The sequence below is a fragment of the Xylaria bambusicola genome (genome assembly GCF_022495145.1).
Source record: "Xylaria bambusicola strain CBS 139988 unplaced genomic scaffold F5B22scaffold_25, whole genome shotgun sequence".
Classification (NCBI taxonomy): domain Eukaryota; kingdom Fungi; phylum Ascomycota; class Sordariomycetes; order Xylariales; family Xylariaceae; genus Xylaria; species Xylaria bambusicola.
Window position 1 is genome coordinate 1 of NW_025953578.1, and position 26,794 is coordinate 26,794.

At 41.2% G+C, this 26,794-nt stretch overlaps 7 protein-coding genes and 2 non-coding genes across 9 annotated transcripts; 4 read left to right on the top strand and 5 right to left on the bottom strand.

Moving 5' to 3' along the window:
• Nucleotides 1-5,598: 5,598 nt before the first annotated feature.
• Nucleotides 5,599-8,779, top strand: F5B22DRAFT_214027 (uncharacterized protein). The gene is made up of 2 exons (XM_047969711.1): nt 5,599-8,214; nt 8,273-8,779. The coding sequence occupies exons 1-2, from the start codon at nt 5,774-5,776 to the stop codon at nt 8,715-8,717; spliced, it is 2,886 nt and encodes a 961-aa protein (XP_047830050.1). The 5' UTR covers nt 5,599-5,773; the 3' UTR covers nt 8,718-8,779.
• Nucleotides 8,780-8,841: 62 nt separating this feature from the next.
• On the bottom strand, nt 8,842-9,591 carry F5B22DRAFT_647225 (HIT domain-containing protein; the record flags this gene model as incomplete). The annotated part of the gene is made up of 2 exons (XM_047978838.1): nt 8,842-9,435; nt 9,511-9,591. The coding sequence occupies 2 exons, from the start codon at nt 9,589-9,591 to the stop codon at nt 8,842-8,844; spliced, it is 675 nt and encodes a 224-aa protein (XP_047830051.1).
• A 593-nt stretch (nt 9,592-10,184) lies between these two features.
• On the top strand, nt 10,185-13,880 carry F5B22DRAFT_609442 (fungal-specific transcription factor domain-containing protein). Its single transcript, XM_047975142.1, has 4 exons — nt 10,185-11,321; nt 11,379-11,921; nt 12,070-12,401; nt 12,538-13,880. Exons 1-4 carry the CDS (start codon nt 10,818-10,820, stop codon nt 13,490-13,492), a joined length of 2,334 nt encoding a protein of 777 aa, XP_047830052.1. The 5' UTR covers nt 10,185-10,817; the 3' UTR covers nt 13,493-13,880.
• A 418-nt stretch (nt 13,881-14,298) lies between these two features.
• F5B22DRAFT_t114 lies at nt 14,299-14,384 on the top strand. Its single transcript has one exon. It is a non-coding gene; the product is annotated as a tRNA-Glu (tRNA).
• Nucleotides 14,385-16,298: 1,914 nt separating this feature from the next.
• F5B22DRAFT_214213 (uncharacterized protein) lies at nt 16,299-18,421 on the top strand. Its single transcript, XM_047969712.1, has 2 exons — nt 16,299-17,074; nt 17,127-18,421. The coding sequence occupies exons 1-2, from the start codon at nt 16,552-16,554 to the stop codon at nt 18,221-18,223; spliced, it is 1,620 nt and encodes a 539-aa protein (XP_047830053.1). The 5' UTR covers nt 16,299-16,551; the 3' UTR covers nt 18,224-18,421.
• Nucleotides 18,422-18,856: 435 nt separating this feature from the next.
• F5B22DRAFT_t117 lies at nt 18,857-18,979 on the bottom strand. Its single transcript has one exon. It is a non-coding gene; the product is annotated as a tRNA-Ala (tRNA).
• Nucleotides 18,980-19,032: 53 nt separating this feature from the next.
• Nucleotides 19,033-19,933, bottom strand: F5B22DRAFT_214424 (uncharacterized protein). The gene has a single exon (XM_047969713.1). The coding sequence runs from the start codon at nt 19,665-19,667 to the stop codon at nt 19,152-19,154; it is 516 nt and encodes a 171-aa protein (XP_047830054.1). The 5' UTR covers nt 19,668-19,933; the 3' UTR covers nt 19,033-19,151.
• On the bottom strand, nt 19,926-22,146 carry F5B22DRAFT_647229 (heterokaryon incompatibility protein-domain-containing protein; the record flags this gene model as incomplete). The annotated part of the gene is made up of 2 exons (XM_047978839.1): nt 19,926-21,775; nt 21,825-22,146. 2 exons carry the CDS (start codon nt 22,144-22,146, stop codon nt 19,926-19,928), a joined length of 2,172 nt encoding a protein of 723 aa, XP_047830055.1.
• Nucleotides 22,147-22,709: 563 nt separating this feature from the next.
• F5B22DRAFT_656533 (uncharacterized protein) lies at nt 22,710-26,114 on the bottom strand (the record flags this gene model as incomplete). Its single annotated transcript, XM_047979963.1, has 6 exons — nt 22,710-23,880; nt 23,933-24,205; nt 24,269-24,380; nt 24,440-25,027; nt 25,103-25,787; nt 25,842-26,114. 6 exons carry the CDS (start codon nt 26,112-26,114, stop codon nt 22,926-22,928), a joined length of 2,886 nt encoding a protein of 961 aa, XP_047830056.1. The 3' UTR covers nt 22,710-22,925.
• Between the last annotated feature and the right edge of the window lie 680 nt (nt 26,115-26,794).

Genomic DNA, 26,794 nt, shown 5'->3' on the forward strand with positions numbered 1-26,794 from the left:
TTTTTAAATTTCCTAAAGGTATAAATTTTAAATAATATAAAACCCTTTATTTTATACTTTTTAATAAAGATTAATAAATTAACCTATATTAAATACCAATATAGGAATACTCTTTACCTTTAAATATAAAAAGTTATAAAATTTATAAATTAAAAGTTAAACTAATAATTATACTTTTATATTAATAAATATTAAAATAATTAAAGCCCTTATTTATTTATATTAAATTTTATATATAATACTTCTTAATATTTAATTATTAATATAGTATTATTAAAGGTCCTAATAGGAATTAACGTAAAGAACTCTTTATTACTACCTTTATTAAATACCATTAAAAAAATAACATTTAAAAGGCTAGCTTAATAATTAATATAATAAACCTATAAAGTATAAAAAGCAATTTATAAAGTAATAAAAGCTATATAAAAGAAATAAAAGGTATAGGTAAATAAAAAGCAATACTTAATAAACTTCTATAAGGGAAATAAAATTTTCTTAAAAAAAAAGAGCTTTATAATTAATAGCCCAACTACTTAATTAAACTTCTAATAGGTTAAACCCTTTAAAATACTTAAAAAAAAAGAATATAGCTATATATTAAACCTTTTAAAGTTAATAAAAATAACTAACCTTTTCTATATAAATCGACTATATAAAGCAAATAAAGACTCATTACTTTAATAAACCTAACCGTTATTAAAACTTAAAAATATTAAAGGAAAACCGGAATAGGAAGTTAAATAGCTATTTAAGTTATAAATAATAAGGTATAATAAAATATTATAATATTAAATTACTTAAAAAGGTTATAACTTTAATAATATTTAATACTTAATAAAGAATTTTAAAAACTTATTAATTAAAATATAAAAGTTCTATAAAAGATAACCTAATATATTAAAACTATTTAAATAGTTAAATAAATAAATAAAAGCTATAATAGTTAATAAATTCATTACCAACTACCCTAACAATAATATTACTATATAAAATAGCATTATAATTAAAACTAAATACTATAAATAATTCTTTAACCTATTTTACGCCTATATTTTAATTTTAATAGTGGGAAATATAATAAACGTATTAAATATATACTATATTAAAACATTATATATATTATAAAGGGATATTATAGAAATATATAAAACCTATACTAATAAGGTTATATAACCTATAATAGCTATAGGTATATATATATTTCTATATACACTTATATTCTAGTTTTATCTTTCCTTCCTTTCTTCTTTAACTTAAAATCTTCATCTATAGCATTAATATAGCTATGCCTTAAACCCCTAATCATAATAATAATTAAATTATTAAGCCTTTAAACCGGTTAATAAAAAAGGATATATTATTTATTTAAATGGATAATTATAAATAAGTATTTTAAAAGTTAAAGGAACTTTTAACTATAACTTTTATATTATAACATTTTAATTATAACTTCTTTATAAAGGTAAAAATTAATATATTAAATAGTATAATTATAAGGGTTTTATTATAAAAGTATAATAATAAATAATATTTAATAATGTTTTTTTTTAAAATTATATATAATATTAAATTAAATTATATTATATATAATAAAAAAATATTAATAATAATATTAATTTTTAAAAAATAAAAAATTAAACTTATTAATATATAAAGAAATTTATTTATAATATTTATAAACTATAAGACTTTAAAGTATTTTAATATAAAGTAATATTTAAACCTATAATAAATTTATTAAATAATATTCTTTTTAAAGTATAATTTTAAAATTATATATTACTTAAATAAGAAAAATATAATAGTTAATTTATTATTATAAAAATAATAAAACTTATATATTTAATAAAAAAAGAAAAAGGTTTATTTATATATTATATTATTTTAATTAATAATTAACCTTTTCTTTTTTTAAAAAAGGGAAATAACTTTATTAAGCTTATAATTAATTATATTTTATAAGTTATACTTAATAATATTATATAAAATATACCCCTTATTAAAGTTAATATTAATCTTTTAAATTAAATATATTTTAAAAGGGTATAAATTAATGGATTAAGTTTTAAAAGTAAATTATAAAGATTTAAAAATAAATATATATTAATAAAAAGTAAAAGAAACTTATAAAAATAACTTATAAATAATTTAAAATAGCTTTATTATTTATAATAAAAGGTTAATAATATTTAACATTAATTATTTATATATATTATTAATTAAAAAAGCTTATAATTATATACTTATAATATATTTAAAGTATATAAAAATTAAAAGGTTAATTGTTATACATTATTAATAATTAAAGCTTAATAATGATTATAATATATATATAATAAATTGCTTAAAGTATAAATTAATTAAAGTATTAAGGGATAAAATATTAAATATATTAAAGCTTTTACTTATAATTAAAAGGGTATAAAGGTATTTAATAATGGATTTTAAATAAATGTTAAAAGATAAATATAAATATAATAATATATTAATTATAATAAATTAATTAAGGAAGTATATATAAATAATTTTATATATAATATATATAATAATTATTAATATTATTAAAATATATTATAAAAGACCTTTTAAAGTATTTAAAATACTTATAATAATTATATTTAATTAAAGATTATAATTTATATTAACCTTTATAAATAAATTATATAACTTAATAAATATAAAGTATATATTAATATTATTTAAATATTATAAAATTATTAATTAAGTTAAAATTATAAATAAATATTTTAATTAACATTTATAACTATATATAAATTATTATTAAAATAATTAATTAAAAAGAGTTTTAATTATAAATTATATATAAATAGTTTTACTTTATTAATTTATAAAAATAGTCCTTTATAAAGTAAAAATAGGATTTTTAATATTATTTAATTTTAATTAAAAAAATAAAACTATAAAATAAAAGTTTATTAAATTACTTATAAAAGAAAAGGCTTTATATAAAAATATATAAATTAAAGTTAAAAAAATTATTTAATTTATAAAAATTATAAAAGTAATTATAATAAATATATAAAGATATATAATAAAGTAGGTTAATAAATCTTATTATAAGCTTAACTTTAATATAAATAATTATATATTTATTTTAAAAAAGTAATAATTTTAATAAATTAATTACCTTTTAAATAAGTTAAATTATTTAATAATATAATAAAAGTTTAAGATTTTAATATATAATAATAATACTTATACTTTAAAGGTTCCTTTTATATAATAAATAATTAATAAATATTATATTAATTAATTATAAAAGTATTTAAATAATTCTTTATTAAAATAAGTAATAAAAAATCTTAATGGAAAAGTTATTAAGCTTAAAAGTAAAGAGGAATTTATAATTAAAAAGATCTTTATATTATAAATATATTATAAAAAGTTATAATATTAAGTTAATTAAAAAGGATAAAATATAAACTATAAGTAATACTTAATTAAAAATTTTAAAAATAATATAAAATCATTAAAGGAATTTTATAATATAAATATAAATTTTATAAAACTATTTAAATAATTAAAAGCTTAATTATAAGTTATAAAGAATAATAAATTTAATAAGAAATACTTTAATAATAATAAATTAATAATAATAATTAAAAGAAGAATATATTAATAAAATATAAAATAATAAAGTTAAATTAATATATAAGTTATAAATATAAGGAAACCTTTTAATATTAATTATAAAAAAACTTATTATATAATATAACGAATAAGAGCCTTAATTAAAACTAATAAATGAAAACTTAAAGGTATTTTTTCTTTATTTAAAAAGCATTAATTTAAAGACCTATTATTTAAATTTATATAAATGTAGCTATTTTTTTTAAAGGGGAATAGTTATAAATTATAATTAATAATAATAAGTATTTATATATCTTATATATATAAAGCTATTAAACAATTCATTATACTTATATATATTTATTAATTTTAATAGCTATTACTATTTAATTTATAAATTATAATTATTATTAATCTATAAAGGACTTAATTAAAGAGGGCTATTATATAATAGTTCTTTTTTCTTCTTTATATTTAAATTAATATATAATTTTAACTATTATATAAAGCTTTATCTTTAAAAGTAAAGCCTTTATATAATAAAAATTATTATATTTTTTTATTTTTTATAGCTTTATATTAAAGGTTATTTTAAAGTAATAGGTTTTTATTTTTATCTTTTTTTTTAACTTTAATAAAGCCTTTAAAAAGATTAATATAATTTTTAATAATAACTATTATCTTATAACTTATATAATCTTTAAAATACTTTAATAGCTTTATTAAAATAAAAAGATTATTATAAAAAAGGTAATAAGGTTAATATAAAAGTCTTTATAATAGTTTTATAATAATATATTATATTAAATTAAATTATTTTAATTATTTTTTAACTTTTAAAGCATTTTTTTAAAGCTTAAACTTTAAAATTAATAATTTAATTAACCTTTAATAATTTATATATTATAATTAATTAATAATATAACTTTATATATTAATAGTTTAAACTTTAAAGCTTAAAGAATTTAATTTACCTTTAATAAAAGTAATAATAATTAAATAGCTTATAAATATAATTATTAACTTATTAATAATTATAGTTAAAGGTAAGTTAATTAACTATTTATTAACTTTTTTTATTACTTTAAAAACTTTATAAACCTTTAAAAAAGCTTTTAAAAGGTTTTTATTTAAATTATAAAGGTTTTAAAAGATAAAGCATTAATATAATTTAAAAAAGTAATTTTTATTAATAAATAATAATAAGATATACTTTAATTAAAAATTACTTTACTTTTAATATATATAAATTAAATAGTTAAAAAAGTAATAAATCTTTAAAATATTAAAATTATTATTTTTAACTTATTTAATTATAAATTAAAGTAATAGGAAAGTTTTAAAAAGGTTAATTATTATATATAAAAGGTTATTAATCTTTATTAATTATAATAAAAGGTTAAAAGGTTTAAAGATTTAAAAATTACTTAAATGGATAAATAAAAGTATATTAAGCTTAAATATACCTCTATTTACCTTTAATTTTATTAAGTTTTATAACATTATTCCTATTAGAATTTAAAAAAATTAAAATAACCTATAAATAATATTAAATTAAAACTTTTTAATAATATAACTATTTTAATTAAAGCTATTTTATTAATTAATTAAAGAGTAAATTATAAATATAATAAATATAAAAATACTATATATTAATAATATTATATTAAAAAAATAAAGGTGGTATAAGTTAAGGGCTAATATAATTAAGTCTTAAAAGTATATGGAGTTAAAATGGAAGCTAAAGTGATAATATAAGGCTATTTAATATAACTTTCATTTTGTTACCTACTTACCCAAGATATGTCCTGAGTATGTCCTGGTATGTAGGTAGGTACTTAGGTACTTGGGTACCAGGTAAGTACTTCGTATGTGACATTCAATAGGAATTTTAGCATACCTACCGCCCACCGTTACACTGTTACCTGTTTGTTACCGCTACGCACTGTTATTCACACGGTTCTTTTCTTCACACGTAACCCGCCGGACTTTAATTGATTTATAGCTGAGACCCGCAATAATGCACGTAGCTGCTCCCACTGCAGCTCAGGACGCGCCAGGACGCGCCATCCGTGTTTTCGCCTCCAATTGCTATAGATACCACCCTCAAGCCAGCAATAGGAGATACGTAAGTTTTGGGAGCGATGGTTAGCTGTTCCCTTCCAACTAGATTGTCAAAATGTCCCTGCTCTCTTCCCCTGTAGTATATCCTGCAAGTTCGCCCTCGGCAGCAAAAAAGCGGCCAGCACCGCATACAGACACTGAAGCACGACCCCGCGGAAAGCCTGGGTTTCTCCTCGATGATGATTCGGATGACGAGAGTACGCCTTTAGAACCTGCGCCAAAGCGCCAAATGCTCAGTAGCCCTCGAATTATCCCATCTGAGGAACCTACTGATCTATTTCCCGCTCCGCTCGAGCTCAGCCAACTGAACGCACATACCCAGGGATCTAGCGGGAGTACTCCGTTCACATCGAATGATCCTTCGATATTTGGCAGACTTTCGTCATTTCTACCCCGAAATGCCTCGCAAATCACGACTTGCTCAGGCAAAACTTTCGAAATCAAGACACGAAGGATTAATACCGAAGTCTCGTACGAACGCATGGTGGCTGCAAGGTCAAAAACGAAGAAGGGACGTGCGGAGCGAAGTTACTACGGCATTGACATTCACGAATTGATCGATACGGTCTCTAAGGAACTGGCGCAGCAAGATGAAACACCAGCACCGATGCCCGACGAGCCATTGGCTTCAATAGAAGAACACATGGGCAAGAAACCGAAAAAGACACTACTGTGGACCGAAAAATACCGTGCTCGGAACTTCATGGACCTGGTTGGGGATGACATGACAAATCGCCAAGTTCTAAGGTGGTTGAAGAAGTGGGATCCAATCGTATTCCCCAGTACTTCCAGATCTCGTCCTGTTATCAGACGCCCGGGAGCGAAAGTCGAGGCCGAAGAGGAGAAGCCGCATCGAAAAATTCTGATGTTGACTGGTCCTCCTGGTCTCGGCAAAACCACTCTGGCACATGTCTGCGCACGACAAGCAGGCTACGAAGTTATGGAAATCAATGCTAGCGACGACCGCAGCCGAGACGTCGTGAAAAACAGAATCCGGACCAGTCTTGGGACAGAGAATGTCAAGTCTGTTCAACACTCAAAGACTCAAACGGACAAGCACCAGAAAGTAGCCCGCCCTGTTTGTGTTGTGGTTGATGAAGTCGACGGCGTGGTGACTGGGTCTGGAGGCTCTGGAGAAGGAGGCTTTATCAAGGCATTGATGGACCTGATTACTGTAGGCGAAAAGAACTCAGCGGGACAAGAACCAAAGGCCCACCCATCGGCCCATCGCAAAAAGAAGGGGGATGATTTTCGTCAAATGCGGCCTCTCATACTCATCTGTAATGACGTATATCATCCATCATTGCGACCTTTACGGCAGTCGACTCTAGCTGAGGTTATTCATGTTGGCAAACCTACCATTGACGCGGTAGTGACTAGATTAAAGTCCGTCTTTGAGAAGGAAGGTATTCCATGTGAGAAGGACGCAGCTCGAAAGCTGTGCGAGGCAGCTTGGGGTATGAGCAGTGGTATAGATGCCAAGCGTGGTGCCGAAAGCACGGCGGAAGGTGATTTGCGAGGGATTATGGTCGTTGGTGAATGGGTAGCTGGTCGCTTGCGATCCTCATCCCTAAATTGCTCCCTGAGCTTAACCCGGCAATGGGTTGAGCAGCATGTTGTCCGTGATCTTGCTCACGGAGGTGGTGGTGCGAGAGGCGTTGGAAGAGGAAATTCCAAGGACATCGTCACCCGTGTTTTCCAGGATGGTGCTGGATTTCCTAAAGGCAGTATTCCCATAATAGCCCCTCCGACAAAACATTTACACGAACAGCCCCAGGTACAGCTTGGCTTCTCAGAGCAGCAGAAAAAGTATGGCATGGAGCGGCTTCGGGAAATGGTTGAAACCAGCGGTGAAGTGGACAGGGTACTCACCGAGGTCTTTGCTGGGTATCCAACTCACGAGTTCAACGACGACTCGTTTTTAAGCAAACCGAACCAGGCCTATGAATGGTTGCATTTCCATGATACGTGTTCTTCACGGCTATTTGGAAGTCAGGACTGGGAGTTGGCGCCCTATCTGTGTCAACCAATCCTAGCTTGCCACCACCTGTTTGCGTCCCCTATTCGACGGGCGAACGGAGGCTATGATAAGAAATGGGGAGACCACGGAGATGACGAAGCCCCAGCTCTTCCATTTTCGGGCCCTAGGGCAGATTTTGCGGCTCGCGAATCAGAGAAAGAAAATCGATCAATGCTCCAGGCTTTGCAGGCTCAACTCCCACCCACCTTAATGCGCTCGTTCCGTAGTGCTGAGGACGTTTCTACAGAGTTCCTGCCATACTTGATTCGCATGGTCTCGCCAGACGTCAAGCCAGTAGTTGTTGGGGGTAGCGGGGATGCTCGCGGAACAGCGAGTGTCAGAAAGGAATCTGAGAAGATTATGGTCCAACGTGCTGCGGTGATTCTTGCGGAAGTAGGAGTTGAACTTCATCGTGGCAAGATCGAGAATGACTCGCCATTCAGTAGAGGACCACAATGGGTATATCGAATGGAACCGTAAGTGTCTGAATCCAAACCAGGCGGTTCTTTCGAGTTTGTATTGACCAAATGATAGTGATCTTGATCTTCTGGGCACGTTTGAGAGCTCGGCTGCTGTCGTTCACGGAACCCAAGCACCAACACGGTATGCGGTCCGCCAGGTTTTAGACCAAGAGCGTGAAAAAGCGAGAATACTACGGGATAATGCTGCGAGACAAGCACGATACAAAGCTGCAAACCCTAACGCTGTAGACAATTATATTTTTGACGATAAAGAGAATGTTAGTAAGGAGAATGCCTTGCCTACTATACCGGTCAAGAAAGATTTCTTCGGCCGCATAATCCAAGCTGCAGTGCGGCCGTTGTCAGAATCAGATGGGAATAATGCAGATAAGAGGAAAGCTAGCAACAAAAGTGTGCTAGGCAAGGCAGAAACGAAGGTTTGGGTTACATACCACGAAGGCATGAATAATGCCGTTAGGAAACCGATCATGTTGGACGAGTTGCTCCGAGGGTTATAGGCATTTGATGTAGCGTGGGACTTGGCTTGGAAGCGTGCATGATAGCGGCGTTTAATGATATTGCATCTTCGCTTTTGGTCTATACTGTTATAATTCCTCTAGCGTAAAAGAGTTCTTAATTCGCTCATCTTCCGTCTCGAACCCCCATGCTCGCCAACACACCTCTATACGCATCTGCCTCGGCCTCCATTTCGGCCATGGACCGCGCCATCCGGTCTGGATCCTCCACCCTCGGAAACCCGCCGCCAGGCTGAGGCCGACTCTTAATCACCTTGTCCCAGAGCGCACCGCCGACATTCCCCGCCTCAGCTGCCATCAACTCGTAGATAGCATCGCCTTCCGTGTGCGTCTCCTTGGCCGTAGAGCCACGGATGCGCGGAATCACGTGGACGTGAACGTGCGGGACGGTCTGGCCGGCTTCAGCACCGTCTTGAATCGCGATATTGAAGGACCCTGCCTCGGGTGCTGCTGGTGGCTGTGCTGAAATTTCCTCTGGTTCTGCATCTGTCTGCGTGGGATCCTGGGGCTGGGGTTGAGAAAAGTAGTACCGTGCTAGCATCCGCTGTACCCGCTGCACGGCTCCAAATAGATCTGTCAGCTCATCCGCCGACAGGTCTGTAAGCCGCTTATGAAGCGTGCGTGGACACACGAGGACGTGCCCCGGGAGAAGCGGCTTCAGGTTCACCAGCGCGAATGAGAGAGGCGTAGTCAGGAACACCTGGGTTGTACGAGGTATAAGTCTTGGCATACCTGATTAAGTATCAATTAGGAAATGGATTACTGCTGAGCGTACCTGTGTTGTGACGTTGAAGGGGCCGAAGTGGATGGGACCCTCGGGGCGTCGGGATATGTTGTTGCTGTTACTACTGCCCATTATGCCGCGCTGGAAATATAGCTGGCGCTTTGTTTGGAATGCGAGTCTGGAAAGTAGTATTGGCCTTGAGAGTATTATCATGATGGTCCTGGCTGTCTGAGGCTACGTAGGATATGTCCATATGTACCTATCAGGACCTACACCTGCCCAGGTATATGTCAACGTGGACTACCTACCGTACAAGATACGATGCTGCAAGGGTGCCTGTAGGATCCAATTCTATGTTATTAGAATCTAAACTTTGATTGGCCAATTATCTAGGAAGGAGTTGTCTACGGCAAAATCAAGCCACAGAAGCTGGCACAAAACACATGAATACCTACAATATCTACTTACACTACGTCATAAGGTTTATGGGTAGCAGGGCATCCTACCTACCTATGTAGGTATTTATACTATCTGGGTACCTGATAATTTGTCGCCTTTATATATTAGTGCATATATGAGTAATATACTAAACTTAGTGACCATGCCTTGGATGGTGGGGTTATTGTAATTACTGCCCTCTGCTGCCCTTAGTCGGAGATGTCAAATAACCGAGCGCTCTCAATTATCACCGAGATTCTCCATGCTTTGCTTCACGTGCTTACCGAGTTTGGTCACATCTTGACTGTGCGTTCCCCGTTAAATTTCTACTTCGGACATATAACATACGTACCGGACCGAGGTTGACGATATACCCGACGTAACATTGCTATGTATACGTGCTTACCTCCACGATCTCCCCCCTTAGGATCAGATTTGTAAGAGGCAACAACGGAGAAGGTTAAGAACTGCTCGTTATCTACATAGAGGGAGATGCATTTCTTGGCTATAGGCATATTGAAGACTCGCCTGTGTCTCGAGTATCAATCACGCGTAGGTTCCAATGACTTGACAGGCCACTCTCCCTAGTGTCTGCCTAGTCAAGATATTCTTCTGACTATGTGCACACTGCTCATTCTTGTGAAAAAGTACCTATCTCGATAAGTGCCAGGTTACATAGCTAAGTAAGCTGACGACAGTAAGGAGGCTAGGGCATCTACGTGGAGTGGACCTCGGGACCTACCTAGACGGGTAAGCATATGCCTGTAACGATGCGTTACAACATCAAAGGAACGCTGGGAAGGTCGTAGAAGCAGCGCAGCCCGTTGTGAGAGGAAGTTCCCATGCACAATTGAATACCTACCTGGATGAAACTATGATGACTGCTGTTGAGGCGATACCCACGGGCCGACAACTTCAACATGGGCGACTCGCCTGGAAATAAAACGGCTGCGGGGTTGCGGGCCGACGATTTAATCAACCCCCAAGTTGCACAACTAGGACAACCCACACATCTTCGGAGCTGTATACTGTGTAGGCAACGCAAGGTCAAATGCGACCGACGCCAGCCATGTTCCAATTGTGTGAGGGCGGGATCTAACTGCGTGCACCCGCCCGGGGCAGGCAGGGCTGCTAAACGGTCACGACAAGCTGTCGACACCAAAGTACTGGATCGACTTTCTCAGTTAGAAACCACCATTAGACGCCTGCAGCAGCAGGCAAAGGACCGCGAAGCAAGCTCGCACAAAGCGTCGGGCTCCACCTCGGAGCATGTCTCCTCGACAGGCGCCCAAGCTCAAGAAAGCAACAGCGCGGTTGATAATGGGAACCAAGAGACCGAAGCTGCGGGATTAGGCCGCCTAGTTATTGAAGAGTCTCAAAGTCGTTATGTCAGTAACGTACTATGGGCGGATCTGACAGAGGAGGCAAGTCCTTTTGAAAGCATACTCCTTGAAACAAGATTTCTGGCTGACAATTTATAGATCGAGCAACTGCGTGGAATGTTTGCCGAGTCCCGTCTTAGTGACGATGAATCTGCTCAACCTGATGAGAACTCCCCGTTACATGATGAAGATCGTCGAAACACGGGATCTTTGGCCACAAATGCAGCCTTGCTAGGCTACCGATCCCTTAGTCACTCTCTAAGAGACTTTCATCCTTCTACCGAGCTATCCATGAAGCTCTTTCAACTATTTAGCGACAATGTTCTCCCACTAGTGCGCATCTTCCATACAACTAGCTTAATACGCTTATTCTGGAGTGCTGCCGCCACAACCAACTCGCTCGACAAAGAAACAGAGGCACTGTTGTTTGCGATATATTATTCGGCAGTTATCAGCATGGACCCGGTTCAATGCGAAAACCTTGTAGGCCAGCCAAGGTCCGCTATGGTCGAGCGATTCAGATTTGCGACTGAGCAAGCACTGGCGCGGGCTAACTTGTTGAACACTCACAGCACGCTGCTTTTGCAGGCAGCTATACTGTACATATCAGTGTTGAGGTCCGATGATGGTACAAGAACAGTGGTACGCAACCTCTGGAGCCACTTTGCCCCTGTTCTAGTTACTCCCGGAGGCCATATTTGCCTATTAGGGGCACAAGTGTGTCTCGGGAGTACGCAGAACTTCCGAAACTTTTACCTGAAAGAGTATTTACTGACTCCAGCGGTTATAGTGGTCTCTGATCGCACTCGCGACTCATTTGGCAAGGTCGATGGGCTTACACCGAGATGGAACTGCGTTCAATCTTCCACCCTTCGAAACTGAGATGCGTCGACGTATATGGCAGCAAGTATGTATACTTGATCATCGAAGCACTGAATACCACGGTTACGAACCCCGCGTTCTCGAGAAATCAGCCTTCGAAACTCGCCAGCCGCTCAATGTGAATGATGCCGATCTTTCCAGTGACATGACCGAGTTGCCGCGTGAGAGAGAGGGCGCTACAGATATGACAATTGTCCAGGTCCGGTGCTATGCATTGGAAATTCATTGGAAAATGAAACGGTAAGCATTTTCAGCGCCTCCGGCCGTCCCTTTGCAATACAGTACGAAACACCGCCAAGTCCCGTGACTTCGGCGAATTCCATTTCCATCGGAATAATTACAACACGTAATAGCGTTACACTAAAACCATACTTAGTGCCAGTCACGCCCCCTTTCAAACTCGTGTCAAGATTATGGACGAGCACGACAAATGGGTCGAAAAGTACGTACAACGGTGCGACCCAGCACAACCATTACACTATCTTGCAAGAGAAATTTGCTACATGGCTTCAGCGCGAGTCCGATCCTCAGCATACTACACTGAGCTGAAAACTCGAAAACATAGAGCAGAATCCGGTGCTCTTCGTACCAGCAATGCCGAGGAGTCCAGTCATGGGGCTTCCGAAGTTGAGCTGGATTGTAAAACTTTGCGGGACACAATATTCTCTGACACAATCAGGATACTCAAAATGACATTGGACATAATGAAAGACTCGCGCCTCAATCAGTGGGTGTGGCACCTGAAGACTTATGTTCAATGGCATACGTTAGCTCTTGCCTTATCAGAGATTTGTATTCGACCACCCTCCCCTGAATGTGACGCAGCGTGGAATTACGCAACAGCGGTTTACGACATATGGCTTCTCATAAAATTTCGGGACGGCGGAGAACGGGGAGATAACCTTGTGAAACCCATCGGCCAGCTTATTGCTCGAGCCCGGCGCGTGCGAGAAGAACAACAGCAACAACGACAACAACCGCACCATCAGGCACAGCAGCCAGCATCGACACCTCTGGTGGGCGAGTGGATGAGTCCTGGGCAACAGATACCATCTAAGGGTCCCGACTTCCATAACTTGGACGCAATGCCTATGAATCCTGAATCCCTTCGGCCAAGCCTACCGTTGCATGCAACAACAATATCTTCATCTGATGTTTCGCTCAGTACTCCGCCCGTGTATGATTTCGGCGACTTTGACACGTTTTTAGATATGATGCCTACTGAGTTACATAATGAATGGTTCGAGTCAACGGCACAAGGTGACCCGACGAGTCTCGCCAGCCAACCCCTTGGGGCGATGCCGGCAAAGTCATTCTTCGACTCGTCATAAGTCGTAATTGATCGCATAGCTAAACGCTTTCATTACGAGCACAGCTAGGGCTGGAAGCGAATATATGGTATGTAATGACTCTATGTAGCGTCAATTTTGGATTGTAACGCCATATTACCTATTGCCTGTGGTGATTGCAGAGTCACCACAAAGGGCAGGGCTCTGCTTCGTTGTGGAGGGGTAGTCCTAGCTTCTCATACAGACTCTACTCTGACCAGATTCTTATTAATTCATATCTGTATATTGAGACATTCTTGCTCTGGGAAATGACTTGGAAACAGCAACATAGGTGATAGCACAAAAAGCGGTGTCGTTTACTCGGCATTCAGTCCCCTGGTTGTTATAAGGAGTAATGTCAAAACAAGATCAGCGCATTCTATCTTCGTGTGTATGGTTTGCCCAACCCCTATTGTGACTAACTGAGACTGATCCTATTCGGTACGAGGTGCTTTGAGTAATACTTAGTCGTTCTTTTCCGGTGGCATAGTTGAGGCCATTGATTTCACATTTCATATCTAAACAGTACATAGGTAGGTATTATCAATCTGGTAGATGAGAAGTGAACTAGATATGTGGCATCGCTCACATACCTACCCGGACCTCCCACTGGTCCTTTCTGAAGGCAGGTATACACACTTGCGCCTACCTTACACCGCAGCAACTTCCCCGTGTCAATATAGTTAGTACAATGTCGTGGGTACGCACTTTCCTTCCTGCGAGCATCAGGTACGTACCTCTACTTCACCTTCCTATCTCCTAGAGCCATCACTTCCACATTTAGTCTTGATTTCCAAGTCATCCTGCCAACCGGATTGGTGTAGGGGTTAACATTCGGGATTCTCATGTTCTATGCGAATTTCCTGAGCCAGGAGTTCGAGTCTCCTATCCGGTGGCCTCGCTTTTTACTCTTTTTCACCCTTTCTCCTTTCCCGTTCTCTTTTCTGTAGTTCCTGTGGTCCCCCTTAGCCTCCTCGTTCTTAATTTTATGCATGGTCTTGACTTTTGATCGGAGGTACACTCATATTGATTACCATATCGCTCATGTCGATATGGATTACTCTCATATGAGTCTTGAGGGATCAAGGCCCGGCGTCCGTGTTGTTGCAACCGCTCGATGCTTACTTGCATCCATTGGGCTGGGTACCGGCTAAGGTAGGAAGACTAGATATGACTAAATTGTCAAGACAAAGGTGTCAACTGGCCAATGTTATAGCAGTAGACAGGAATTGCCTACAGCCATGAAGCAGCCAAGACGGCTACCTTGAAATATGCATCAACATATATCTAGTAGTGCGACCTCTGCCGGCTGTTTATGTTTAGGAGCACCAGTTGTCAGATCGACATTAATACAGCACGTTGTACGCCCACGTAATAATTCTTTTCTTCGTCTAGGTACTTTATATCGTAGCAACCAACAAACTGCAGCGGACGACTTTACGTATCAGACCCGGTTTTTTATGTTCACCAAGAGACTTGAATCATGATAACGTATTCCTTTCACCAGCGGTAGGTCAAGGCCTTGCCTGCCTGACCAAGAATAGTCCAAACATTCTTGATATAAGGTAGCTAATGGAAACACCAAAAGGGCTAGCGATTGACAACAGGCCCAATTACCACATACATACATGTACTTTGCTCATGCTCTTAGGTAATCATGACTATGAGAAACGTCCTGGTTTGCTAGGTAACTATGGCTGCTGAAAAGAGGATACTAAGAAACGTCACTAGCCTCAGACTCTCTAGTAGTTGTCTTATGTGAACGTTTGGAAGCCATGATCAATTGCTAGGTTTGCTGGCCCCGTGGGAGACAGTGAAAATACCCTGGTTTCAGTCGAGGTCTGAGCTTATGAGAGACAAGGGCAGTGCAGCGCATGAATCTTAGGTACATGTCTACCAAGGTAGCTGCAACCGGTATTCCAGTGTATGCCTATGATTAGATTGATTGTATTCCCTGAATAGAGGTAGGATTGCATGTAGGCAATGGATAGAAAAATCAATGAGATGTTGGAGATTGAAATGGACTTATTATGGACAGTGCCAACGCACTACCCCTCACAGTGCTAGAAAGTACGAAACGCAGTCACAAAGTGTGTTGAGTAGAGATAAGTACTTTCCCATTCAGCTGCCATATATATCTACCTACCTAAACTTCAATAGTAGGTTACCTAGGTAGTAAGACCATGAGATATCTTCGTTTGATCAAGAAGGAATATGAAGGGTACCTTAGATGGAATGTCACCATTGAACCAGGAACTGCATGGATAGGTCGAGGTACCTCCCATTCAGTATATAGGTACCTACATTGTACCTACCCCGGTGTAAGTACCTATGCATGCCCAAAGGATAGGTAAGTACATGTAGGTAGCATGGTCTAGCCGGGTCCCATTCAACATTTGGCTACGTCAACACAGTGTTACCTATCCCGTGCCCCCGGCACTTCCCGCCTGTAGCCCCTCCAAACATCAACCGTCCTGCTTGAACATTGATATGAGTGTTTGAACCACCGAGACCCAAGCTATCCAGTTACCATTCGCCCTCTCTGCATACTTCATGAAGATGGCTTGATCAGTTAGTCTACTATCCTCTCTCCCTCTCTATATATATATCCATGGTGCATTTGACCCTCACTACGTCCCACGTCCCCTCTCCTCGCTTCTGACGACATCTTCGATTGCCATCTGTACCTAGAGGAGCTCCCTTCCATCTTTCCCCACCATCAGCTTGCCTGTCGACTTACTTGTTGAGTCGCTCTATTTAACTACCAGAGACGGAGAGAACCGAACATCCAAACCTCAAGAACGCTTCATCGCATAGCTTGTCACCGGCGCCTATTGCCTCTCTGAGATCGCACCTACGCTTCCACTACCTCGACATCACCGCACAGTATCTAGCTTTGGCGGTGTAGCTTTCACACAAGGGCCTCTACGCTCCCTATTAACGGTTGCACATCCGCTGTGGACACACCGCCTCCTGCCTACCTCTATGGGTGACGGGTGAACGAGCTGCCGGCTGTGAACATCTGCATTGCGCGCTACACCACCTCGTGGATTGTGGACGCCATGGAGGACGATCAAGTTGCGACTTTCATGACGGTGACGGGCGTGGATTCTCAAGATGTTGCACGAGGTTACCTTCAGATATCAGGTGGCGAGGCGATGCAAGCCATTCAGACATTTTACGACAACCCAGAGTTACAGTCGAGCTTCGCTGCGTCCTCGGCGCCTCCTGCACCGGCTACCTCGTCATCTCGCGCCCGCACCAGCGGTCCTGAAAACCGAGCAAGCTCCCGCGACGTCATAGAAATCGAATCCGACGACGACGATGTACCAATGGTCGACAACGACAGTGACCATGAAGATGTCGCTGCCGTAGCTAGAAATGCCCAAGAAGAGGAAGATGCCGCTATGGCGAGGCGATTACAAGAAGAACTTTACGGATCAGGTTCAGGTGCTGTGGACGACGGCATACGAGCTCCTATAGCTCAGACAACAGAAACACTAGCCGGTCCTGACCTGTCATGGGGGCCAATAGATGATCATGATGAACAGCTAAGAGCTCTTCGAGCTCGTCAACAACGGCGAAGTAGGTTGGTTCTGGCGAATATTGCTTGTATATATACTGATCTTCTTTACAGACCGCAACGCTGGTAACCCGTTTGATCAAGCGCCCTCAATATGGGATGATACCTCTGCACCGCCAATACTACCGAATACGCGATCCGATCAGGGCGCATCCCGTGCAGCGCATTTACGCGATCTATTCCGACCACCCCACGAATTGATGAGTGACGCGACATGGGACGAAGCGAGAGACGAAGGCAAGGAAGAAAAGAAGTGGATCATGGTTAATCTCCAGGATCTAGACATCTTTCAATGCCAAGTCTTGAATAGAGACGTGTGGAAGGATGAGAATTTAAAGGCTTTGATTAAAGAGCACTTCATTTTCTTGCAATACGACAAACGTGAGCTGAGAGCTCAATCATACGTCCAGCTCTACTTTCCAAACGGTGCCCACGAGAATGGTGACAACTTCCCCCACGTTGCCATCATTGATCCTAGGACCGGGGAGCAAGTCAAGGTCTGGTCCGGAATCCCCTTTCCTTCCGCAGGCGAACTTTATGGTGACCTGACCGAGTTTCTCGATCGGTACAGCTTGGCGTCTAACAGCAAGAATCCTGTCGTCCAATCTAAGCCGAAGCGCCAACAAATCGACGTAGGTCGATTGACAGAAGACGAAATGCTGCGCCTAGCTTTGCAGAACAGCTTAGAGAATCAGGATGGCTCATCGGGATCGAATCTACAGGATCCAGATATGCTCACGAGGTCTAGCGATGACTCCGGAAAGGGGAAAGGCAAGGCTGATGAAGTAGTAGACCTCACAGGTGACTCGGCCCAACCATCTCATGGGGGGTCTGATAACCCAGCCGAGCTCGCCTTTTCCCAAATCGCATCAACCAACCCACATATAGAGCCAGAGAATAACCCAGCAACAACAACGAGAATACAGTTCAGACATCCTACGGGACGCATCATTCGCCGTTTCGCAGTGGCTGATACAGTCCGTCGTATCTACGAATGGCTAAAGGCAGAGCCATTTGAGGGCAAGGAGGGTGTGACATTCGAGCTGAAGGCGATGCCGGCAGGTGCGGATCTGATCGAGAAACTGGACGAGACTATCGAGGAAGCCGGCTTGAAGCAAGGCACTGTTATGATTGAGTTTATCGAAGAGTAATACAAGGTTTATGCTGCACGAGGGGCAAGCGTGTGTATAAGGCTATAATAATGCATTCCCCGACGGTGTTTGCAAGGTATTCGCATCATTCTTCTAGGAAGGTTTAAAGGGCTACATGATTCCTCATAGATAGATGCCACGGCGCTTGGCTGCGTTACTTCTAGACTTTCGACAGCCTGCAATATCGAGGCAGAGATATCCTTCGTCCCATACAATCGCCTGTTTACTTCTGTTACATTTGATTACACAATGCAATTGTCTGCAAGTTCCCTACCGGTACATTGGAATTCTCATCATTTGCCTACACCACCTGCCTGGTTCACAACCACGCACCCTCTCCTGTCTCCTCACAGGGATAGGGAAGCTTACTACAAAGCAGCGCCACATTAATAGGACTCATAGATTACGATATTCAAAGACAGCACGCGGGAAATTTTCTTCATCCAAAACGGAACAACTTAAAAATGAGCACCACACCCGAGTTGATTCAATATTAGAACCATGGTGAATACTAAAAAAAAAAAAACCTCTAGCAAATACATCAATGGTTGATAGAGAGAGAGACGCACACGTTGATACCAACAAAAGAAGTATGCAAAAGGTAGGTATAGGAGGAATTGAACCTCCAAGCGATGGACTCGCGGGGAATCGAACCCCGGACCACTCCCAATTTGCTTGTAGACATTTCATGCTACATGTGAAGCATGAAAGCTGATACGATGCTAAGGGAGTATTATACCACTAAACCACAAGCCCGTGTGGGATATGAAAAAACTATGCGTAAATGGGTCTCATATAGCTAGCAAATGTGCGCGGTTTGCCGATTGGTGCACATTTCTTTCACTTAAGGATTGAGTCGAGCTTCTGATTCGTGGTGATGGGTGGGGTTTCTCAGGCGGGACTCGTGATTGGAGATTCTCAGATTGGTCTAGGGTACAGGTGTAAGTATTGAATATTTTCTGCATGGCCTTTTATTTATCCTACTCTTTGGAGAAAAGTGCATGTTCAGTTCGGCGGGTATGGCGAGGTCCAGCCATGCGAACCGCCGCTGGGCGTTTCCCCAGAGTTCCTCGCGCCAAAAGCGCGTCCCAAAGATCTCGACGTCCCGAGTCTCGCTGGTGTCGTATTCCGGCGCAGCTAAGGTGTGCCAGTACTGGGTCTTGAGGCGCTCCTTGTCGTAGCGAGGGTCGTTCTCTATTGTCCTCGCATCGGGATCCGAACATCCCCATAACGTCTCATTTGACTCGCTATCGAGACCCAGGCACCGCCTTTTAGGATTTCTCCCTCGAAGTATGCTGTGGCCGGTAGCATGATGAACGCCGAAGTACCGGAAGATATCCCGCTTTGTTATCTTCTTGTCGACAAGGTCCCCGTGGGCTTCGAAGAATTCTACCGTTCCTCTGATTTTTGCCCGGCGAGGCGTGTCGAATTTTGGAACTCCCATTTTAAGTCAAATGTCGTGGGTGGTTTGTATGTTTCAATGCGATAATCGTATTATTGTCAATTGGTGATCCCGTCTCGGCCCACGCTATATAGACGTGTGCTGGGTTACGTCATTGGTGTTGTCGACTTTGGATGACGTTTGGGTAATGGGGATAGTCGATAAACGAAATGAGAGGTGTAAGGGGTATGTGGAGGCCATCTGGTGCATCTTACCATTATTGTCTCGCAATACGTCAGAATCACCTCTTCCCACGTCGTCCTACACAATACGAATTGTTTCCATGTTCCAATCCGAATATGACAGGCCCTTGACACGTTGATCATCGAAGAACAAGAGGCCTAGTCGACAGTGTGTCGTAGAGTCTTTCTTGTCTTGTTCCAAGATCAGAGCAGTGTTATGTCGAACATTGTCGGGGGTTTTCTGTACGTGCAAAAGAGCACACCAGACTTGACACTTGTATTGGATATGATTTACCCCGGATTCTGTACTGGAAGCTCCAAATGTTTCAGTGCTCCTACCGCTCTCATAAGACTCAGTAAGTATTTGCCGGTCCAAAGCTGCCTCGCCAATGAACCGATTTGACTCTGAGTCGATGATGAGGGCTGGAAACCGCGGGTGTTCTCCCCTCGTCATCGTCACTGTCCCCATGTCGCCGTAGCTAAATTCCGTCCTATTTTCGACGTACTCTGCAGACCAACACAGTGTTAGCTTCTTCACTCGCGCGCGAAGCGTAAGAAGCCCGGTGGTCACACTTCCGCAAGGGTTTGCTTCATCTGCTGGGGTGCAGGAAGCATCCAGTACCTCGATACCCTCGGTGACTATGTGCTGTGAAAATGCAGCCCAGGAACGATACTTGAGGCGGACTGTGCCGACGGATGCCCAAGACCACGATGGCTTCTGATCTCCTGCCTTGCTCACAATGCGAGAGTCATTGCTGGCCACATACCACGCCAAACCAAGTTGAAGGTCCTCTCGCCAAAGCCCTGCCAAATATGTTGCGTGATGGGCTTTTCGAAATAAATCTGCAAGACCAGAAAGAGCACGGAGTTGGTCTGTCGGGAACGACAAATCCTTAATGCTGTATTCTTCCATAACCGAGTACCAAGCATCAAAGTGATTCCACCTAAACCAGTTTTCCCTCGGCGTGCAGCCCATCTGTGCAGGAGCGTAGAGCCATAACCTCAGTTTGTCTTCACAGGTCGCTCTACCTTGACTCAATGCAGACTTTCGGGGCTGTGGAGCAGGCCTTGTCTCGGATGCTTCGCTTACTGCACACTGCCAGCTGATCTGTTCGCCAAATGACAAGCTTCTAGTCGAGAGGATCTCTTCCTGGAGGACCCAGCCCCTAGTCTTTAGGTAGTTCGGGCCAGTGATGATCGTGCCCAAGGTTACCTGCTCAGATATCACATCTTTACCGGTTGCTGTGTTAATATTAATGACACACGGCTGATACAGGTACGGGTCACGCTTTTGGAAGAGACCGGCGAAGACATCGCGAGCCCCCTCGGCGAAAATAGTAAAAGTGGCGTGGCGGTAGATCTCTCCCATGACAGCCAGCTCACGCTCCAAATCTCCATTGTCGTCTTGTATGATACATAGCGCATCTATCCAGATATATCTGTAGCCTAGCTCCCGCGTAACCTGAAATGCATGAGCAAAGGTTTTCGGCACAGATTCGAGCGGTATGCGGTCCTGATGATCCTTAAGGGTTGCCCGGGTGGTCCTAAACCTCTCACCTTGGCCCCACACGTAGCTCAAAGTGATATACTCTATATCTTTGTCATCCGTGACTATCAAGAGAAACGGACGCATGGGATCTTGGGTGTCGACTAGGCGCGTAGGCACAAAATTTACATGTCGGTGAGAGCTCCCGATAGCACACATGTCGTGATTTTGAAGACAATCCTTTATCCAGAGATGGGCTAGTTCCATGTTCTCATGTGAGCCAGTATGATGAGGCGGAAGTTCTCTAGATAACGGAGCCTCTCTGCCCCTGCTATGCCTGAGAATAGGGTTCTCTAAGGATTCCGATGCATTAAGTTGAATCCGTTTCCTTTTCCTACTCGGTCGGCTTGTACTGTGCTCGTAGTCCAAGGTGCGATATTGACCTATGCGATCGTTAGTCGAGCACAGCTTGGGGCTCTCTGATACTACTACTTGGAAGAGCGTCTATGGCTGACAGAGTTCCGAAACCCAGTCGGCTATGAACAAGAATAGGAGGGGAACTTGTGCCAGTGACTATATCGCTGCCGGACGGCCATCGTCGCTTCAGCACCATGAATGCTTCTAAATAGTTACATACGTCGTCTTCAACCTCGATTTTGCCTAGTTGGCTGCTGATGAGAGTACATAGCGCACACCGCTGAGTGAGGGAGAGCGAGTACGATTCCTGGCTATGGTGCAAGATGTAGAAGCCAGTCTTCTTGTCTTGAGCCAGGAGAGGCTCAAAGCTCACACCTTTGCATCTTTCGCATAGCATGGCGACTTTGGAGATCGTAATCGTGATCTCGCAATTCATATATATGATAAAACTCAACACCCTCTCCCTCTTTTCCTTCATTTGTATTTGTATTGCTATTATGCCGATGCACGTCTGACTACCACAGCGCGGATGAGAGGGGTACTCGCTGACTTTTGGTACCAACTGCCGGTTGCACTGAATTACAGGTGGCGGCATTATTCTGTTGTTCCGGGCCTTGGCATGAGAACACCACCAAAAGTTGTCTCAATAGGTGTTGACCGTGGTTCCAAAAGCAAGAACGTACGAACCTATTGGAATGTGGCATACCTTGCAAGAAAGATACCTCAGGTGATTTACTATACCTAGGTAATAAGGTTTATAAGCCTTTCGTTTCAAAGCACTTAGACTAGGCAGGCATTTAGTCTGAAGGTGGGTTACATGATGTTGCTGACTTATGTCTGCCTCACGCAAGTCGGTAACATCAGATTACGAAGTACAACATACTAGTATATAGTAGACTATCTGTAAAACCCAACTAGACATCTTCTATATGATGTATCGGCGAAGAAAAAGCACCACTTCCACCTGTTCCAACTTCTAATAAAGCTTAAACGGGCCTTGCAGACCAGATATCTTCCGTCGTTGGTGGAAGGACTTAACGCATCATTTCCTCATTTTCCGCCTGCCGTGGTTATTCAACGGTAAGGCAAATAACCAAGTCCATCCGCGATACCCAGCAAGTCTAAACCCAACGCCGAGTACGCCAATCCGACATATATCTCATTACTCATTTCACTTCAACCTCTCTTCCTAGAATGTATGTCTCTGACGTGTCTGCGTAAATCATTGGATCGGGTAAACGCTTTGTTAGGGCATACATCACATACAAATGGCCGCTCGCCGTAGTGACTCCTCACGTGAGCGTCCCGATTCGCTTTACGAGTGAATGTCTGTCCACAATCCGGGCAGGGAAATCTTGCGTCCTCGACAAGTTCCCTTGGCAGCTGAATAAATGTCGACCCAGTAGTTTCTTCAGGGTGGTACTGCCTGATATGTTTGTCACGATCCTTATTCGTCGAAAATCCAAAGGCGACCACCGAGCATCCCGGTTTTGGGCAGTGATAGGGGCGATCATGTCTCCGCAAATGATTATCTCTCCCCTCTTTAGTCTCGAAGCCCTCATAGAAATAATCGCAAATGAGCCGATCACATTTGAATAAGAAATCGCCGTAAAGCTCCTGTATCTCATCTTGAGTGCCGATGGTTTCCAGTATCCCTCGAGTCTGTTTTAACGAGGTCTTAAGTGAAGGGAGGCTCAACTTGTTTCGTTCTTTGAAGTGAGCCAACTGCTGATGAGAAAAGTGAGCCCAAATAGTGACCAGATGCTCGTAAAAAAAGCATCCGATGAATTCTCTACAATCTTCCCTGGCCCGTTGAGTTCGTTCTTCGGTATTAACGGGAATAGAGAGCTCATCACGATATACTGAAGCAAACTGGAAGATAGCTTGTGAAAGATAGTCCACATTGTGGCTGAGTTCATGTGGCCCAGCTCTGATGACGGCCTCGAGGTGATGTCCCCATTTTGCTAAAGCATAATCCTGAAACGCATAGTAGCCTTGATGGGTAAAATTTTCCAGTCGGTCCTCATCCAGGCCCCTCTGGAAACACTGGGAAGACAGATAACGTAGGCAGGTTGTTGTTAAATCACACTCAATCAACGTCATATTGAGACCCTGAGTACCAATAACGTGCCTAGATCGATATTAGAACAGCTCACGTCACCAAGCAGTTTATATGCACTTACAACTTTGCAGTCGAGTGACAAAACATGATGCGGTTGCCTAGCTTTTGCACAAGCGAGCCGCATATCTCCCGAATATCGTCTCTAAGCTTCTTATTGTGATAATCCATTGCAAACGATGCTTCAGATTCATTTATCACCATACATAACACGGCCTGTATTTCGTGCCAGTTTAGTGGCCGTTTTGCACAGGCTAACCAGCCAAAAATCTTGACTGCCATGAGCCACTGGTTCTCTCCTAAATCGCGGCGTAGCCGTTCAATGATTTTATGATACCTATGTTCATGTGAGGTCGAATTACTACTGAGTTTCAGTATTGTCACGCGGGACCCAACTTACGCATCACGAAGATTCTGTGGGAAGTAGTCTTCTTGTAGTTGTTGTTTTACACACTCAACCGTGGGTTGCTTGAGGAGGTTTTCCATTGTAAGTGTTGCGAATAAGAACATACCTAACGTCAAAATGTTAGCATTGCCAAACAAAGGATTCTAGGCTGTAGGGTATTCCAACCATCCGACTTAGCAATTGTTCGCGCTTGGGCAGAGTGAAGCTCCTCTTCTGTCAGACCAAACTTTTCTTTCAGTCTTTTCGACTTCTCAGCCAGAAACAATTGTATATCTTTCTGGACGGCGTTTCTCTCCAGTTCTATCACAATAGCCGATTCCATACGCTTCAGCTGTTGATAAGCTGCGAGATCATGGCCAAAAAATATCACACGAACCTTGCCAGGCTTGTACGCATCACATTTGTCCACAAGCCCGACAAAGAACTGCAAAAGGGGCTTGCGTTGCGGTGTCTCAATTTCATCTACACCGTCGATTATGATGAAGTGGCTGATATCTGCGTTGCAAAATAGCCCGATGAGTGCTCGCGCTACAGTCTCGTCATTGAGCATTTCGCTCCCCTTTAGCGTCTTCTCATAACATGACGGAAGTAGGTCTGGATAATGCTCCAACATCTGAATCAGAAGCGACTTGTAGATCGCTAAACAGTTGTTTTGATTCGGGTCATCCTCACGGCAATAGAAGTAACTGGTTTTAAAATCTGGACGGTGCTCCTTACAATGGTCAATGAGCCGCGATGCTAGTATTGTCTTGCCTATTCTCGATGAATTTAGCATGTGGCCCATGTGAGTGTAGTGGCACATAGACCAGCTAGGAGGACTGGACTAACCGGCGCCCTTTTTCCCACTTAAGCACAAGATTGACGTTTCTGGTGGTTCTCCGTGTATCCAATTCTCGACAACGCCGTCTTTCACGATCCAGTCGGTTGTTCCTGGAAACTCAGCTCTCATGCTAGTGAACTCTGTGTGGAAGCGGCACTGTAGGCTTGTTGCCGACACCCACTTCCTGAAAGCAGCAAACCTCTGCTCCTCTCTGTACTGTTCCTGTTTTTTTGCGTCGGACAATAACTTTTCTCGGTCCTCTTCGTATCTACGTATGTGCATCTCTAAGTCCTGGCGATCGTTTTGATAGTTTTGCAAGTGGTTGTTGAGCCGACGAGACATATCACTCGAAATCCGATAATGTTCGTTGGCCTTCTGGTAATGGTGAGCTCGTAGTAGGTCTTCCAGAGCCTTTCGGTGTTGGTCGAAGCCTTTAAGTATATCCTGGAAAGAGTCTTGATGGTAGTATCTCCAATTTGTGTGGAACGTTGCTTTCCAGTCATGGCCACTGAAAAGCTTCAATAAACTTTTTTGGAATTGCAACAAATCTTGGTACATATACGCCAGACAGATGGATACCTCGGGCTTCTCGATCACGAGAGCATTGTACGATCCTACCCACGGTAGGCGAGCGCCGAGTCCTTTATAAGACTGAAGGATCTCATCGAGTGCTTTGACGTCGTCCTTAACCACCTGGAGTTCTGTTAATGGGCTGCATGGCGATTGACAACTCAGGGGCAGTCTTACATGTAGGACATATTTTACGGGACCCCAAACACAAGCCGTCTGTTCTTGTGTGAGACGGAACGTGTCAGCAAATACACCGAAAGCTTTAATGAACAAAATGATCCTTGAGAGATCGGTTAAAGATTTACGGCGTTCCTGAGAAGTTTGAATCTCCAGGATTTTGATCTTCAGGTCGTCCAGTCGTGTTTGCAAGAATTTCTCGAATAGACCAGGGGGTTGCAACTCCCTGAATTGGTCGAGGGATGACTTGATGACATCTGCGGCTGAATACATGGCCCGAGATGGTCATTCACTGAAATGTCGGGTGGACACATAGAGCGCAAAGTAGCTACTCTTAAAACAGAGGCTACCATTTTCACTGCAATTTTAGACGGAGAGAGGAGTTGGAAATGATATATAGGCAGAGCTGTCGCTCCCCCAGGCCCTACCTACGACTCTCCACCATCACCGAAGCAAGGCGAAGGCCAAGGCAGATTTCTCCAACCAGCCGAAAAGGCTGCATGCGCCACGCCACATACTTCAAACAGAGTGCCTAACTACCTACCTACGAAGTAAGTAGGTAGTAGGAATGGGCATATCAACGGTGAGATTGCAGTCCCCGTCTCCTGCAGCCTGCTACAGCGATATGCACATTAGGCACAAGCTGTACCGGGGCGTTCTGGATATCCCATGAACATGGATAGATAGGTAGTACGGGTACGGTCAACGCCTTGGGTGATGTCTGGACGTACGAAGTATGATGAAAGTGGCGGTGACATGATACTGACAGGACAGGAGTTTCCGTAGCCTGCAGCTGCAATCAGCGATCAGAATAATTACTGGTGCTAGACTGGTGCCTATGAGTTTTCTGTGGGGGGGGGGGGGGGGGGGGGGGGTGGGGGGGGGGGGGGGGTTACAATGGAGTGAAAATAAAAAACAAACAAAAAAAGAAGGGGAGTTACAGGTTGTTCGAG

Bases quoted from the DNA above. Each gene is read 5' to 3' on its own strand.
- F5B22DRAFT_609442 (XM_047975142.1), top strand. From the start codon at position 10,818: ATGGGCGACTCGCCTGGAAATAAAACGGCTGCGGGGTTGCGGGCCGAC. The intron at 11,922-12,069 runs GTACGCAACCTC...CAGCGGTTATAG, and splicing joins ATGATGGTACAAGAACAGTG to TGGTCTCTGATCGCACTCGC. The intron at 12,402-12,537 runs GTAAGCATTTTC...AACCATACTTAG, and splicing joins ATTCATTGGAAAATGAAACG to TGCCAGTCACGCCCCCTTTC.
- F5B22DRAFT_214213 (XM_047969712.1), top strand. From the start codon at position 16,552: ATGGAGGACGATCAAGTTGCGACTTTCATGACGGTGACGGGCGTGGAT. The intron at 17,075-17,126 runs GTAGGTTGGTTC...TCTTCTTTACAG, and splicing joins AGCTCGTCAACAACGGCGAA to ACCGCAACGCTGGTAACCCG.
- F5B22DRAFT_214027 (XM_047969711.1), top strand. From the start codon at position 5,774: ATGTCCCTGCTCTCTTCCCCTGTAGTATATCCTGCAAGTTCGCCCTCG. The intron at 8,215-8,272 runs GTAAGTGTCTGA...ACCAAATGATAG, and splicing joins TGGGTATATCGAATGGAACC to TGATCTTGATCTTCTGGGCA.
- F5B22DRAFT_214424 (XM_047969713.1), bottom strand. From the start codon at position 19,667: ATGGGAGTTCCAAAATTCGACACGCCTCGCCGGGCAAAAATCAGAGGA.